Source organism: Lactuca serriola, chromosome 5 (assembly GCF_051521515.1).
Source record: "Lactuca serriola cultivar US96UC23 chromosome 5, Lser_US96UC23_V15, whole genome shotgun sequence".
Lineage (NCBI taxonomy): Eukaryota > Viridiplantae > Streptophyta > Magnoliopsida > Asterales > Asteraceae > Lactuca > Lactuca serriola.
The window spans coordinates 153,747,784-153,765,134 of record NC_136412.1 but is presented as its reverse complement, the minus strand read 5'-3'; the positions used below and the strand labels follow the sequence as shown (position 1 = coordinate 153,765,134).

General features: G+C 33.7%; 2 protein-coding genes and 1 long non-coding RNA gene across 4 annotated transcripts; 1 reads left to right on the top strand and 2 right to left on the bottom strand.

Annotated features, from left to right (window-relative positions):
- Window positions 1–721: 721 nt before the first annotated feature.
- Window positions 722–2,016, bottom strand: LOC145053141 (uncharacterized). The gene is made up of 2 exons (XR_013684360.1): window positions 1,874–2,016; window positions 722–1,646 (listed from the first exon to the last, which is right to left on the bottom strand). It is a non-coding gene; the product is annotated as an uncharacterized LOC145053141 (long non-coding RNA).
- A 6,630-nt stretch (window positions 2,017–8,646) lies between these two features.
- On the top strand, window positions 8,647–13,004 carry LOC145053139 (G-type lectin S-receptor-like serine/threonine-protein kinase At1g67520). The gene is made up of 8 exons (XM_079001152.1): window positions 8,647–8,949; window positions 9,033–10,817; window positions 10,891–11,010; window positions 11,096–11,295; window positions 11,392–11,602; window positions 11,686–11,923; window positions 12,135–12,285; window positions 12,556–13,004. Exons 1-8 carry the CDS (start codon window positions 8,856–8,858, stop codon window positions 12,862–12,864), a joined length of 3,108 nt encoding a protein of 1,035 aa, XP_078857278.1. The 5' UTR covers window positions 8,647–8,855; the 3' UTR covers window positions 12,865–13,004.
- A 378-nt stretch (window positions 13,005–13,382) lies between these two features.
- Window positions 13,383–17,189, bottom strand: LOC145053140 (G-type lectin S-receptor-like serine/threonine-protein kinase CES101). 2 transcript variants are annotated; one of them, XM_079001154.1, is made up of 8 exons: window positions 16,806–17,189; window positions 15,599–16,722; window positions 15,328–15,435; window positions 15,043–15,245; window positions 14,733–14,943; window positions 14,394–14,631; window positions 14,017–14,167; window positions 13,383–13,902 (listed from the first exon to the last, which is right to left on the bottom strand). In XM_079001154.1, exons 2-8 carry the CDS (start codon window positions 16,509–16,511, stop codon window positions 13,594–13,596), a joined length of 2,133 nt encoding a protein of 710 aa, XP_078857280.1. In that variant the 5' UTR covers window positions 16,512–16,722; window positions 16,806–17,189; the 3' UTR covers window positions 13,383–13,593. The 2 variants fall into 2 exon arrangements, with proteins under 2 accessions (XP_078857280.1, XP_078857279.1); XM_079001153.1 differs by lacking the exon at window positions 16,806–17,189 and having other exon boundaries at window positions 15,599–16,797.
- Window positions 17,190–17,351: the final 162 nt, after the last annotated feature.

Genomic DNA, 17,351 nt, shown 5'->3' with positions numbered 1-17,351 from the left:
ATAACGATAATGGTAGCGCTAAATTACTGATGATTATGGTGGTGTTTCTATGTCCAAAATGTGAAACTCCTACATCTGTTCCTTCGCTTTCTATCTCATTTCTTGTCGGTAAACCCTAACTAACTTTAGGTTGGACATTTCTAGCGAGCGACTAGTACATACGCTTCGCGAAGATGGTTATTTATGGTGAGAAAGAGAGAGAAGGCGCGGAGAAGGGGATGGAAAAGTTGGTCATTATTGGTGTGAGACATTGGATTACTAGTGGAACAAATGGGTAGGAGTGTAGGTGTGATTTTCTTTATTAGAAAAACTGTAAACTAAAGAAAATGAAAGGGAAAAAAACAAATAAAAATAATAAACTAGTCATTTTAAGGTCCTAATTTTTTATGGATGAAAACCACAAGATATATATATATATATATATATATATATATATATATATATATATATATATATATATATATATATATATATATATATATATATATATATTGGACTAGTGATAGTGATGCTAGTCCAAAACTTTTTAAACGAAAATAACAATTTTCAAAAATCAAAATTGACCATTTTTGCAATTTTTGTCCATTTGAAATTTACAAAACGTTTTGGTTAAAAAAGGGTAATAAAAAAATGGACAAAACTGTAAAATTGGTCCTTGTGGTTTTCTAAAAACTTTGGATAGGGTCCAAAATGTTTTTAACTTGCATGCATGGAAGGTCCAAAATCAAGAAATTTCTACGATTTTAGTCCAAAAAAACTTGAAAAGACGATTATACCCTTATTTATTTACTTTTACATTTTATTAACATTTCAATAACAAAAATATTAATAATAATAAAAAGAAAATAGGTAAAACTCTCCTTCTCTATATCTTATGTCTCTCTTTCTCTCACACACACAAACACATACTCACAGGCGATCAAATCCAAAAGGCTAGAACATCTCCGACGTATCCCATCCTCCGATGTATGTTATCGTTCACCCCTCCCTTTCTCTTCAAAACCCACATACATATTTCACACACAGATACTAGTTTCTTCGTTTTTTTATATTTGTGATTGTATATAAACCAGTTTCAAATTTCAATCTGAAGCCTGAAAATTACATATACATACGCACTGTTGGTAACTCCTCAAAACTCGAGGTTTCTCTAATAATCTTGCATCCGGTCTCATCCTAATCCCTCCCTTATCAGCAAAAGAACGAAGGAAAACTAACTCCATAACCTCTACTTAGTTGACTAGTGTGGTATTAGAATACAATGGTTGGTGTTTTTGACACCAGTGAACATAACCCACTTTTGGTAACTCCTCAAACTCGAGCACCATCGACTGATCTGATCTTTGCTTCCCTCTCTCCTCACCGTTCAATCACCCTACCTGGAATCTATTTTCCAGCTCCAAAATTGGAATCCGCAAAACCCAAAACACATTGCATCTTATTTCAAATCGAAACTTACCTCTTTTTCTCTGTTACACACATCAAATTTCTTTTTCTTTTGATCCAATGTGACCATCTCAATTCTCTATGCAAATTAGATTTTCACTGAACTTGAAAAACTTCTCCAGAAAGGCAATACATAGTTCAAAGTTTAATTTGACCTCCTGAAGGGGAAGGGGGTTTCATTGGAGCTGTGTACAGGAAACCTGCAGTGGGGCTCACTCATCAGGAGGTTGCACAATTGACAGGATGATGCCGACAATGGGGTTGGGAGGTAGATTCTTGAAGATGAAAAGACAAAAAATTTGTAGATGTCTGACAATGGGGTTTTACCATCGAGGTTTCGTGATGGCGGGTTTCAATTATCAAGAGGTGAATCAATTGGTTCAAGAAGGAGAGGGGGAATAGAGGCGATGAGAAGTAAGATACTTACCGGCAATGAAGGGTGGCGAGAAATCTGGGCGGTCGACGGCGACCTTAGGGCGGCGGCATTAGGGCTTCTCTACGGGAAAAGTGAGTGAGAATGGAGAGCAATTTTGACGCCGATGACTTTTTGATGAGTGAGAGAGGGAGAAAGAAATGAGTCGGGGTGTTTTAGCTTGTAGGGCCCATTTCTTTATTATTATTATTATTATTATTATTATAAAACAATTAAATAAATAAAGAAAATTTTAAAAAGAAATTAAAAGGGCATAAAAGTCATTTCAACTCTTTTAGGGACTAAAACCAAAGAAAGTTTTTGATTTTGGACCTTCATGCAACTTGAAAACTTTTTGGATCTTATCTAAAATTTTTAGAAAACCACAGGACCAATTTTACAGTTTTGTCTAAAAAATGATTGGAAAGGAGGAAGGCTCGACCACTCATCTCTCCTTGGTAATAGAGACAATCTTGCCAAACATTCTATCAACACCATACTAGAAACCACCTTAGTCAAATCAGTCAAAATAAATGTTAAAAAATATATTGACTATATCTATTAATAATACCTAATGTAATTTCTGTGGTATCTGATATAATTAATTTTGTTTATTTTTACTTTTTGGTTCAAACTAATTAACTTTTTGCCTATGTTTATAATTATAAGATAAAATTACACAATTGATGCTATATTTTTCTAAACAAAAGTAATAATTAAAACTTTTACACGTTAGCTTCTGTGGTTTTAAAATTTGCACGTCATAGCCCTTTTTTTTTCTTTTTTTGTCGTAAAAAAAGTTTTTACATTTTTTTATTTTATATTGTTATTTTAATTAAATTTCCGTTATTTATATATTTTTAAATTTTATTAAGAATCTCTCTCTCTCACACACATAAGTGGTGTAATTAGTTGATTATTAATCTTTATATATGCGATTAATAAAAATTATGTTAATAGTCATTTGGATGGGATCTAATTTTTTTTCTCTGCATTATTAATAATGTCGCACAAAAACATATATACAACTATTTTGTTTATCAAGCATGTGTACAGTTAATAAAAATTACAATTTGCACTTACTACCGTCTTGTTAAAAATATTTATTGTAACATTTGTATGAGAATATAAGCTACTCTAGAATTATGGTAAAGTCAAATTTTAGTTGAGAGGCTAATTATGGTATAACAATTTTATAACAAAATACCATAACTAAGGATAAATCCATCATTTAAAAATATGTGAAAAAATAAACTATTTTTTTTCTTACGGGTTTAGGTTATTGATAATTTTATGTAATATAAATATAGTATTAACTTTTAGGTCAGGGCCTAGTTATGGTACTAAATTAATCAGATTATAAACAAACAATAATTTTTTGAGTTTTTATTGTTGGTTTCATGTATAATAGTATCAGCATGAGACTTTTCGAAACTGTGGAGTTGTTTCTTATTTATGAGCCTGCTTTGTAATTTATGAAAATAAGAGTTGAATACTTTTTTTTTTAATTTTTTATATTACCTAGGTAAATATGGTAAATATCATATTTTAATGTTGGAAAAAACACATTTTATATGAAGTTCTAATAAATTAAAACATTAATTAAAAATTAAAAGGTAATTTATAGATTTATAAAACTTGAAGGGTATAAAGTAAAATATGATTAACTTTGAGGTATATATATGGACATCGTTTTATGTGAAAAATAATTCGATATATTAATAAATAAAAACTTTATTAATAATCGTAAGTGATTTCAGGTTTTGACAAACAAGTTTCACACAAACATAGGTTGTTTTTGACTTTACTAAAATGATTTTGGGTTTGAATAACAACACCCCAATGAGTTGAAGACAAATAGAATATCATAACCAAATAGAATATTATACTTGAAAAACCATTATAACGAATAAAAAGTAAGTAATAAGATAATTAATATAGTTACTATTTATCAACTTTGTTAATTAATATAGTTACTGTTTATCAAGTTTGTTTTTAACAGAGATTACAGTATTATTTTTGAAACACATAGTTTATAACCAAGGTTCTAAAATTCGTTATGCTTTGTCATGGTGTGTCATGACTCAAAAACTTGTACTCAACGCCTTGTTCTAACAAAATATCCCCTTAAATTATATATGTATGTAAAAATGAATACTAGTAGAATATATATACATAAAATTATTAATTATATATAAAATTGTCGCTTTAAGTCACGACTTACAAACAATATGTCTCACCACAAATCGTAAAAGTCTAAAACTTGACATTGACATCAGATGACCGTTAAGCGTTATTTTGAACCGTGTTTATAAACAACAGAAAGTAGTTAATAAAATATTAATATAGCTACTGTTTCTCACGTTATTAAATAATAATAACTAATAGGTGATTTCGGGCTTCGCCCACAGTGTAATTTTTTAGAAACATAAATGAGACCAAAAGTGTCGAGTTCAACAAAATCTAGGGGCCATTTATTTAAGTTAAGTCAATTCCCTCACAAAAATCTTTAATATATATATATATATATATATATATATATATATATATATATATATATATATATATATATATATATATATATATATAACAAGAATGGGACCAAAAGTATCAAGTTCAACAAAATAAAATGGACCGTGTATGTAAATTAAGCCAACTCAGGGACCATTTATTTAAATTAAGCCAATTCTCTCACAAAAAGCCACTGATTCATAAACAAGTTATGTTTTTCATATGCATGTTAATAATAGAACGAAGAATTTCATATATATCCTTAATAAACAACAAAATATCATATTTACCAAACATAATTTCTAAATATCATATATAATCTTACTAAGCTTTCAAAATATCTTATTTACTCAAATCTTTTTTTTAACATTTTAAAACATTTTTTTAATATTTTATATTTATTCTAAATCATTTTAACTAAAAACAAATTGAAATTGACAATAATACCCTCATTTTAGGATTGCAAAAATAATTTGTATCCCATCACAAACACGAACCAAGTCTGGAAAGTGGAAACACAAACAACCCAAGTCTGCCATTGTCCTCGTTGCTCCGCCGTTCAGACTCATCGCCGATTTCCTCATCAGCAACTTCGATCCACCAGCGCATTGATGTCATTGCTCTTCTATTCTTGAATCATCGTTGATTACCTTATCAACGACTTCAATTCCAACACATGATTTCATCAACAACGACTTCTTGTTTTCGAATCGTTTCTAATTCCTGACCAACGACTTTAATTCCAAAAGATGATGAATTGTATTCTATTGATTTCATCATTAGCAATTTTGGAATCTTGTTTTATTAATTTCATCATTAGGGATTTGAAATTGTGTTTTACTGTGTTACCGGGAGTTGTTGTGAAGCCGATGGAGAAACCAAGGTTAGTTTGAAGTATATATGGGTGGAGAAAAACATCGGTCTTCCACTAGACCAAGTGATTCCAGGATACGAGAGTATTGCATTAAGTCCATACTATTTTTGGCCAAGGAAAGGTGCTTGGGAAGAGCTTAAAGTGTTGGTCGAGAGTAATCCATGGATTGCTCAAAAGCAAGTGATTATTATTCTTACTCAAGCTACTAATATCGTTAACTTGTGGCAACAGAGTGGTCGTAATATACAGTATGCTCTTGTCAATTCCTTAGATATGTGTAGAACTGTAGATTATGGTAACTTGTTACTTGATACTGTTCACAAATTGATAGAGATGATTCCCATTTAACTTGTCTTTTTTTTTTCTTGGTTTATTTGTATCTACTCCAGTTTCTTGATCCAATACGCCACTTTTTCTTTCTGTCAACTTCTTTGATGAAATACAAAATCTAAAGAAACGGTTTACCAATTCATTTTGGTCATTATTAATTTTATGAGTCTCAATCACCAGTATGAACTTAATATAACATATGGGTAATGGATTTAATTATTGTCTTCATAGGAGTCATACTTCCACTTCCACATATCAGTAATTACATGTTTTATTTATGCGTAATCTGTTATAAACTTAGCTTTTTTTGTTAGTTAAACAATTCTTTTTTTGTTAGTAAAATTGGTTTGCGGCATTTTTCTTGAAAAAATTATTGTTAGTTAGGCTCTTTATGTTAATTTGTGGCATTAATATTTTTGTTATTCAAATTGATTAAAATAATAGTTTTGGTAAATATGATATTTTGACAATTTATGAAGGGTGTAAGTGATATTGTAAACTTAGCTTTATTATAAGGATTTAATAGTCAAATGATAAAAATACGAATTTAAAATGATTAAAAATGTTTAAAATAAATTTTTTTGGGTAAATATAATATTTTGAAAGCTTAGAAATGATATATATGATATTTAGAGATTAGGTCGGGCAAACAGGGCCGGTCCAAACCTATTGTGGGCCCAGGGCAAAAAGAAAAAGTGGGTCCCAAAATAATTAATAGAATTTAATTTAATTTAAAAATAAACACATCGTTACAAAGTCTACAAAAAAAATCACTATTAATATTAGAAACATAAATATGACCACAACATTACCTAAAAGAGAAATTATTATCATTTTAATTCAAATTAGTTTTTCTGCATTCAAACTAGTATCATTTTCATTCAAACTAGACGACCTCGATGGTTTAAAAAAATTATGTATAGATTCTTTATAAGTTTGAATGAAGGCATCAGAAAATTTTGTTTCTTCCTTTTTTTGGCTTCTAGATAATTGTTTTTTGGAAAACATTGTAGATTGTCAATAGCTAAATATTATCTACTTATGGGAAAAGATTAAATCTGATTTTTGATATATGATTTCTATGTTAAAGTTGTAGAAGCCTAATTTCATATTTAATTTAAATCAAGGTGCAATTGCAAAATAAAATCAAATACAAACAATCAAACATCTGAATTTAAAACTAGATTTAAAGTTTTGAATTCTGAATCATATATCGGTAAATATATTACTTTCTTAAGTAAAAAAATCTAAAAAGTAGGCAGAAGATATAAATTTAAGTTTCAAGAAATCTGAGAAAAAAAACTATAAGCTTTCAACATTTGATTAGATACCAGGACGAGGAATCAGGAATGCGAATACAAAATAAAATAAGAAACAACACTAAAACATCAGAAAAATTAGGATTGGATTTAAAATTTTGAGTTTTAAATTAGATATCTGCAAAGAAATTATCTTGTTAAGTAAAAAATATGAAAAGTAGGTAGAAGCTATAAAGAATTGACAGTCTAGTCTCCAACAATCTAGCAATCTGAGACACAGATACACAAACAAAATCAGAAAATAAATAAATAAATAAATAAAAACTATAAGGAGTGTGAATAAGAAATCAAATCAGAATGAGAAACAAAAGAATCGGAGGAAAAAAACAAACAAAAAAAAATCTATAGCTAACCTCATGGTTTTTATCTCATTCGTCGGGTGCTTTGCAATTTTGCATTTAATCGACATAATTTATTATAATCTAAAGGATGGTAAGAGACTACGAGAAGAAGTCACACGACATAACTGATTATGAATCATTATTCTGATGTTGATTCATGAGGCAACGATTAGGATTCACGAGGTATCAATTAGATTAATTGGTTCCCGCTTGATGGGGATTCTTGTAAGACGCCCTAAACGATAGTGTTTGCTTAACGTTACTTTAAAAAGCGTTTCAGAGTACAGACAAAAAGATGTTATTTCATTGGGCTAAAGTTTGGTTAATTTTGTAATTGGGCCCTTAGAAAACATATACACAAAATTTATTTTTTATATATGTATATATATTATATATTTGAGAAAATTTGGGTCCCTTAGAGTCGTGGGCCCTGGGCGGTCGCCCGTGTTGCCCACCGTCAGGACCAGCCCTGCGGGCAAATATGATATTTTATTGTTTATTAAGGGTATATATGAAATTCTTGCCTAATAGAATATGTAAGTTTATAAAAAAATATATGATGACCTGACTATCGTAGTGCTAAAGGCCCAAGTGCCATTGCCATAATGAGACAGAATTTTACCATGTGCAAATATAAAGATGACGATGCAGGAATGCAGCCAAACACCTGAAGCACGGATCATTATATATGTAGAATTACATTGGGAAGTTCCCATTTGTATATTATGCAAAGAAAAGGACGAGTGAATTATAGTATTCAAGTGTTGAGAATGGTGCTAGACAAAGATGCAATGCTGTTGACCTGGTCAACTATGTACATCCAATTCTAATAAACATGCTGCGCGTTCACTTTGCTTTATCAAAATATAAATTACAGAAATGGTCGGTATGCATAAGGATAATTTATATGTGTGGTTTTTAATTTATTTTTTTTAACTTGGAAGTCTATTTGTTTTTATTATTCATTTGGTTTCTGTCTAACGTAAAAGACTATTTTGTCTTTGATTTTTAATTTATTTAAATAAACTATTTTCCTACCTATTAGCAATTAGCATATTTCCATAATAAATGTGGAACATATTTAGTTTTCAAATCAACACCATTACCAACATTAAGAGCATATGGTATGGGCAACGAGAAATGCTATTATTGCTGATGTGGCGCCTCATAACCTAGTCATAACAAGATAAACACCACCCCACCTTCTTATTGTGTCTAGTAGTGTAGTAGTGTTGTTTCTTGTTGTGGCCATGACCGATGAAACAATATCATCTATTGGCTACACATATTATCTATCTCTATCTCTCTCCTCTTAAAGGGTGTTCTAACACCATTCACACCACTCCTCTCTTGTTGTTTCTTGTTATAACACCACTTCAAATTGCCAATAACGTATGCTTTAATAATTAATCAAAAAGAAAGTTTGACAATAACCACCACCACCCAAAGGCCAAAGCTGCTAGCTAGCCTGCTATCATGGATGATCTTGGCTCCATCCAAGCCTACATCATTATGGATACAAGCAGAAGCAACAAGATAAAGATTCACGTCTCTAACTTTAGTTACACACGTTTTTGAAAAATCGAAACTATTTTCTAGAAAATACAAGATTTTATTGAATAATGGGTTCTTGGTCGTTGTCAGCATCTTCACAAGTTCATGTAGCAGTGGTTTCTCAAACTCTGAGCTTTCTCTTTTTCCTCTTCTTTTCAAATGGTAGATCTACACTTCTGTACCAAACACACACACATACACACACTAAGATTTTGTTCTTAATGCAATTTTATACGAATTTGCAGGAGCCTTGGGGGTTACTTTTACTATTGTAAACGACTGTGGGTTCACTATCTGGCCTGCAATATTTAGCATTCCGAGTTTAAATGAAACCGGATTTGCGCTCACAAAAGGTAACTCACGCTCTTTTCAAGCTCCGGGTGACTGGATTGGTAGTATATGGGGTCGGACAGGTTGCAACTTCAATAGCTCAGGTAAATGGTCATGTACCACAGGTAATTGCGGCACAAATGTCACCAATGAAATGGAGTGTAATCCATATGGAAGAACAACACCCGCCACGATTGCTGATTTCTTCATCAATCAAATCGAAATCAACAGCCAAGACATTTATGATGTCAGCATTGACCAGGGGTACAATTTGCCAATGCTTGTGGAGCCAACTGCCGGTTCAGGTTCCAGTTTACGTAGTTGTGCAAAGACGGGTTGTGTTGAAGACTTGAATCAGCGATGTCCAAGGGAGCTAACTTTTGCAGGTGGTCAGGTGTGTAAGAGCGCTTGTACAGCTTTTCGCTCTCCCGAGTATTGTTGCAGTGACTCGTTTTCATCACCCTCATCTTGCAAGCCAACAGCATATGCGCAGTTGTTTAGGTCAGCCTGCCCAAGATCTTATAGTACCACATATGATATACAGACTACTACATTTTTGTGTAGTGGTGCCGATTACACTATCAGATTTTGTGCCGCTGCCGATTCATTTTCAAAAATCAAATTTGGCGGTGAACTCAAGTCTACAGACCAGCTTGTTTCCATGCGTGGAAATTTCACATTAGGGTTCTTTGGTGAAAACTACAGTTACTTGGGAATTTGGTACACAAGCGATGTTCAATCCACGAAAGTGTGGGTGGCTAATCCAAATGCACCGATCATATCCAGCTCAGGCGCTCATACCCTATCAATCAGTACCAAAACCGGAGACTTGATTATCACTGCAGGAGGGACAACTCTAATAAGAATCACCGATGTTAAAATTGGTCCAAACGCAAATGTGACTGCAACCCTCGAAGATAATGGTAATTTTCGGCTGATTAACCAAGTTGACAAAAGGGTTTTGTGGCAGAGTTTTGATCACCCAACCAATGTACTTTTACCTGGCATGAAGCTTGGGTATGACATGGCAACAGGCCAGAATTGGACTTTGACTTCTTCGTTGAGCAATGAAAACCCTAAATCAGGACCTTTTACTCTGAGTTGGGAACCCACTCAAAAAGGATCCCAGAGATTAATGATTCGACGACGAGGACGACCCTACTGGACTAGTGGGAATCTAAACAACCAAATATTTCAATATATGTTTTCATTGAATGGCCCAGGTAGTCAATCCATGTATAATCTCACTTTTGTATACAACAATAAAGAAAGATACTTTAGCTATGATGGTAATATTGCTGCTTTACCCATGTGGATATTAACACCAAAAGGCCAAATTAGAGATATTAATAATGCTACTGCTTGGAGCCCTGAGTTTTGTTATGGATATGATTCTGGTAATGGTTGTGTGGAGTCGAGTTTGCCTCAGTGCAGGACAGAGAACGATAATTTTAGTAAAAAGAATGGGGATTTTGCTCAGGATATGACAAATGGTGTGGTTGATGGGAACTCAAGCTTAACCATTAACGATTGTTTTATTAAGTGCTGGAATGATTGCAAGTGTGTGGGGTTTAATAGCCACACCACCAATGGAACTGGTTGTGTAATTTGGACAGGAAACAATAGTTTTTTGGTTAATCCTCATGATAACTCTACGTCAAAGTATGTGATCAGTCAAAATCCAGACAATCGAGATACAGGTAATAATGTTTGATTTGTAACGGTTTTTGCTACCATTTAAACATCCGTAAAACTAAACAAGCCAAAATGCAGGAAACAAAACACAAAAGAACAGGAATTGGATATGGATATCCATTAGTGTTTCCATTCTTCTTGTTTTCCTTTGTTTTGGGGCTTTATGGTATATAAAGAAGAGAAAGCATAGACAAAAAGGTATAGAAATAGCAACGATATTAAAAATAGCTTATGTTTGTACTTCAAGTTGCATTTTCTATTAATTCACTGATATTGATTGTAGAATACGAGAGACGGAAGAGAGATGAATATTTCTTGGAGCTGACAAGTTCTGAAAGCTTCAAGGATATACATCAGCTTGAACCGGACGGTGTGAAAGGAAATGATTTGTTATTATTTAGCTTTGCCTCTATCATGGCTGCCACCAGTGATTTTTCATTTCAAAATAAGCTCGGACAAGGTGGTTTTGGACCTGTTTACAAGGTTACACTTCTGTCACCTCAAACTTTTATGTCTTTTTAGTTATTGCATTTATATATCTATTTAACTAAAAGATATATCATACAACTAAGAAAACAGGGAAAACTAAGTGATGGGCGAGAAATTGCAATCAAAAGGCTTTCAAGAACATCAAGTCAAGGGCTTGTGGAATTCAAGAATGAACTAGTACTCATAGCTAAACTCCAGCATACAAATCTTGTTCGTGTTCTTGGTTGTTGCATTCACGGAGAAGAAAAGATGTTAATATATGAATATATGCCCAACAAAAGTTTAGATTTCTTCGTATTTGGTATGCATTGTTTGAGACATATGTGCATTCAGTTCTTTAATTTACTTGTGATATTCTTTATAAACTCTTTCACTGGCTTGCAGATGAAAACAGAAAGGCAGAATTGGATTGGCCTAAACGATTTATCATTATTGAAGGAATTGCTCAAGGGTTGTTGTACTTGCATAAGTACTCAAGAATGAAAGTGATTCATAGGGATCTAAAAGCTAACAACATTCTTTTAGATGAGAGTATGAACCCCAAGATTTCTGATTTTGGAATGGCAAGAATATGCGAGCAAAACGAGACCGAGTCAATGACTAACAGGGTGGTTGGAACATAGTAAGTGATCATCTCTCTTGAAGTGTCAAAAATCTCATTGAGTTATATGCTTTCATGGTCAATCTATTAGCAAAAAGTTAGATTTAATATTACAAATGAGAACTAACACAATTATCCAATTCTTGATAGAGTATCTTTTAGATGAATTTGTTGTTTTTCTGATTCCATGCTATCTACTTCTAAAAAGTCTTGGTGACCATTTTGTATTCAGTGGTTATATGTCTCCTGAGTATGCAATGAGGGGGGTTTTCTCAATCAAGTCCGATATCTTCAGCTTTGGAGTCTTGATCCTGGAAATCATCAGTGGAAGAAGAAATAGTAGCCTCTTTCATCTTGATGAGACATTCAGTCTTATTGGATATGTAAGTATAGTCAAAATCTCCTTTTAACATCTTTAAATACTATACGATCTTCAATGAAAATGAGACCATGTTACTTTATTCTCTCCCACAATTATATATTACGGTTGACCTATATATTCATGATGTCCAAACGGCTTAACTAACGTACACTACAGAACCAAAGGGGATTTGACTAGTTGAATTTTATTAATTAAACAATTTAACCTTACCACTTTGTTGGAAAGTAAGGGACAATCGATCAAAATCATTAATCATGTGTTGATGATTTAGGCATGGGTGCTATGGCAACAAGGGGATTCGTTGGAATTGAAGGACACATCACTTGGAAATACTTGTGATGAACAGCAATTCCTGAGGACTGTTCATGTTGCCCTTCTGTGTGTACAAGAGAATGCAATAGATAGGCCAACAACGTCAGAGATGATCTCCATGCTTCTCAATGCTTCCATATCATTACCCACTCCAAACAGACCAACATTTCTGATAGGTGGAGGGGACTCAAAGTCAACTTCATATGAAACCAAAGCAGAAGATTTCTCTGTGAATAATGTGACCATCTCTGTTGTTGGGGGTCGATAGGGTATGAACGTAGCTTCAACATATCATTCTTTGTGAAAAACTTTTCTGTATTTATTCGCTTTTGTAGGAGATGCAAATCCATTTTTCTAAACTTGTTAATTGTTATATGCATGCAATATAAAGAACACTCTTTATAGGTCTATCCATATTATATATGTCGATAAAGAAGTAAAGAACATCTTGTGCAAGCTTGTGGATGGTAGATTCATTATTAGCTCAATTTCAAAGTTTTCTCAGTCTAGGAAGTCTGGTCTTACTGGTCACTAAATAGAAGCATCATCGAAATGTGATTGGGCTCCATTTTTGGAAACATATAACTAATTTATAAATATCATCCCTTCATAGATTTTACATTCCCTTATTAGTTTAGATTTTTAATCATGTTAATTTGTCTCTTCAATTTCCTCATGGTGTCGCTTAATTGCATACACAATATTCACAAGAGCAACCAAACATGTTTAAATTCAGTCAAGCGGAATTTGAGATTTCATTCCATCACTTTCCAACAAAACCGAATATCCACCACCAAAAGCAACTGTGACCATAAAGATCTTGGTTGCCCCAAAGTCGAATTAATATGGATACAAGTTTGGGCACCAACCCATGAGTAAAAGCACCAAATAGAAATTCCAAGTGTTTATCTCAACAACTCGTCTAAAGCTATAGAAAAAAATCAATAGAAAGGATTTAGTAATAATATAGTGATTCACCAACAATGACTATGATACACTATCGAGCCTCCATTACTGTAATTGTCATATCGTTTACAGAATAATCCTCTAACTTTCTTTCAACTGAAGTTGACTTCGAGGCACTTCTGCCAATGAAGAATGCTGGCTGCTTTGGGACAGGTAATGACATTGTGTCATTGTTAAGCATAGAGATCACATCCGACATCTCTGGTCTATCCAATGCGTTTTCTTGTACGCAGAGAAGTGCCACATGGATACTCCTTAATAATCGGTGTATGACATGAGAATCTGCTAGAGTTGGGTCCTCTAACACCAATGCATCCCCTTTTAGCCATAGCTCCCATGCCTAAAAGCATTCCAAATTCGTCAATCATTACATGTAATTCGACTTTTCAAGTCAAAAAAAATATATTATTCGAATGTAGGGGATGTAAAAATGGTATATTACAAGTGAACTTACGTATCCTATAAGATTGACGGTTTTGTCAAGATAGGAGAAGCTTGTATTTCTTCTTCCGCTGACAATTTCTAAGGTTAAGACTCCAAAGCTGAAGACATCAGATTTCACCGAGAAAGTTCCTTCCATTGCATACTCGGGAGACATGTAACCACTGTGTAATGTGTTTCACATAGATTCAGTACCTTAAAGACCAAATTAGTATCACTCATACTTTTGAGGTATGTATTAATGTCTCCATGATCCCATTTTATTACCTCTTAAATGTAGTATTGAAACTTAAAATCAGTTATGTTCCAACCCTATGGTGTAAGATAAACAGGACTATTTGACAAAATATCCAACATAGAGAAGTAAAAGAGAAAGAGCACTATTATTACTATGTTCCAACCACCCTATTGGTAATTGCTTCGGTCTCATTTTGTTTGAAGATTCTCGCCATACCAAAATCAGAAATTTTGGGATTCATACTTTCATCCAACAAAACATTACTTGCTTTTAGATCCCTGTGAATAACTCGCATTCTCGAGTATTTATGTAAGTAAAGCAACCCTTGAGCAACCCCTTCAATGATGTTCCATCGTTTCGGCCAGTCTAACAGTGTCTTTCTTGTTTCATCTATGCAATTGTTTTAACAAGTCATTCAAACCATAGTTCTATTGAAGCTAAAATCATTGTAGAAATCTATTTTAGATTTTTTTTAATTTTTTTTTTCTTACCAAAGAGAAAGAAATCCAAGCTCTTGTTTGGCATGTACTCATAAATCAACATTTTTTCTTCTCCACGAATACAACAGCCTAGAACCCGAACAAGATTTGTATGTTGAAGTTTGGCAATAAGAATGAGTTCATTTTTGAATTCAACAAGCCCTTGTCCTGATGTTCTTGAAAGCCTTTTAATTGCAATTTCCTGTTCATCACTAAGTTTCCCCTTTTTTTCATAAACACATAAGATCTTGTTTAGTAAGATGGAAGAGAAAAAACTATTATCATTTTCTGAAAACACAACAAATATTAAAGATAAATGTACCTTATAAACAGGTCCAAAACCACCCTCTCCGAGCTTATTTTCACTTGCGAAGTCATTTGTGGCCGTCACTATGGTAGCAAAGCTGAACACCATCAAGTCGCTTCCTTTTCTGCCATTACTTTCAAGATTACTTGCATCCTTGAAGCTGTCAGAAGCTATTAGCTCCAAGAAATATTCGTCGTCTCTCTTTTGTCTCTTTTCCTCTTCAATAAAAAATCATGGCTTAGAAAGTGAAATTGGTTTAAACAACTCAAGCATACCAAAAGAACGTGTAAAATATCATACCTTCTCGTCTAAGCTTATTCTTCTTTAGATACCACAGTAGACCAGCAGAAAAGAGAAGTAAAATAATGGAAGCAACAATGGGTGCCCAGATCCAGTTTTTAGCATTTCCTGGTGTATAATTAATTTAAGCTATATATTAATAATCAAACTGTATGTGGACTATATTCACGTTACTCAAGAGTTTAGACAATATGTTGGTTTAAAGCTATGAAAATACATAACAATTAACAAGTAACCCAGAAACCATTAAATCAGTCACAACTGTTTATACCTTTACTTGGATTTGGAGAAATTATCGGAATTGGAGAAATTAAAACATACTTTAATACAGCACTCCCTGTTGGACTGATTGAAAAGTTATCGACTGATTTAGCTCCAGTCCATGTAATACAACCAGTTCCATTGCTACTTGTGGTAAACCCAAGACAGCTGCAATCATTCCAGCACCTCACCATACAATCGCTCATACTTAGGCTTGAATTGTCATCATACGAGCTGCTCGTCATAGGTGCAAAATCCCCATTCAACCAATTAAATTTATCATTCTCATCCCTACACTGAATCGTATTAGAATCTGCAACACACCCGTCACCCGAATCATACCCATAACAGAATTCAGGAGTCCAAACTGCAAAGTTATCCGCATCTTGAACTCGGCCACCTGGAGTCAAAAACCACATGGGTTGAACGCCATTGATTCCATGGAAACTAAAGGACCTCTCTTCGTCAGTGTATACATAACTGAGATTGTACTGGTATTTGCTAAATGGACTATTCAAAGCTGGCATGTATGGAAATGTTTGATTATTTAGATTCCCACTAGTCCAGTAGGGTTGACCTCGTCTTCGAATCATTAATCTCTGAGATGCTTCATCAGTTGGTTCCCAGCTCAAAGTAAAAACACCGAAATCAGCAATATCATTGCTCAACCAAGAAGTTAAGTTCCAGTTCTTTCCCGTTCTAAGGTCCGACCCAAGTTTCATACCTGGTAAAAGAACGTTGGTTGGATAATCAAAACTCTGCCAGAGAGTCCGGTTGTCAGTTTCGTTTTTCAGCTGGAAATTACCCGTGTCTTGGAGAGTTGCTGCAATATTAGAATCAGGACTGGATTGATTGTCGGATATGTTTACAAGTGTTGTTCCTCCAGTGGCGATGATCAATTTTCCGGTGTTTGGATCGATCATGAGGACACCAGAGCTGGATATGATCGGTGTGGATGGGTTGGCTACCCATACTTTGTAAGTTTCATCGTTGGTATACCAAATTCCTATATATCTGTAGTTTGTGGTGTTAAAGAACCCTAACGTGAAGTTGCCACCCGGGGAAACAAGCTGAGACGTAGTGAGGTTGAGTTGGTCGCCAGCTTTGATAGTTGAAACACCGGTGGCCGGAAAACTGTTTATGATTAGGATCGTACATAGAACTGTGAAGATGATTAGAATATTCATTTTTTAGTAATTTGATGGAAATAAAGATACCTGAATTTGAATATTGAGAGTTTGACGCTTTATTATATTATAGGGCTCTCATCTATCAGGAGCCAGCAACGACTATTTCTCTTTTGTCAACGAATTTGAAGAAAGACAAAGTCAGAAGTAGTTTTAAATTGGATACCACGAAAGCGACAGTCAAAAGACTGGGCTCCTCATCGCCGATCACCGTTCCTTCGTGACACCATCTGGTTCTTTTTCACTACCGGAGTACCCTTCACCAGCAGAGTTCTACAGCAGCAGAAAGGACCCACTGTTAAAGTAATTTAGAGTACAGGTCATATTTTAGCTTATGCACGTTTTATTTAATTTCTTTAGTTTTTAGTAGAAAAGAATAAGTCAAGTCATGTGGGTTAGTGTCCGTGGTCTCTAGCTGGCCATTGCTATTTTTATGTAAAGTTTTTGTTTAAATAGTCAAGTATGTATGAGGTGTTTGTATCCTCTTTTCTATTCTAGTTTATGAATAAGAAATTTGCAGCTTTCGCCCCTGCCCTGTGTAACGAACTTTGGTCTTTGTCCACACTTAGGCAACCA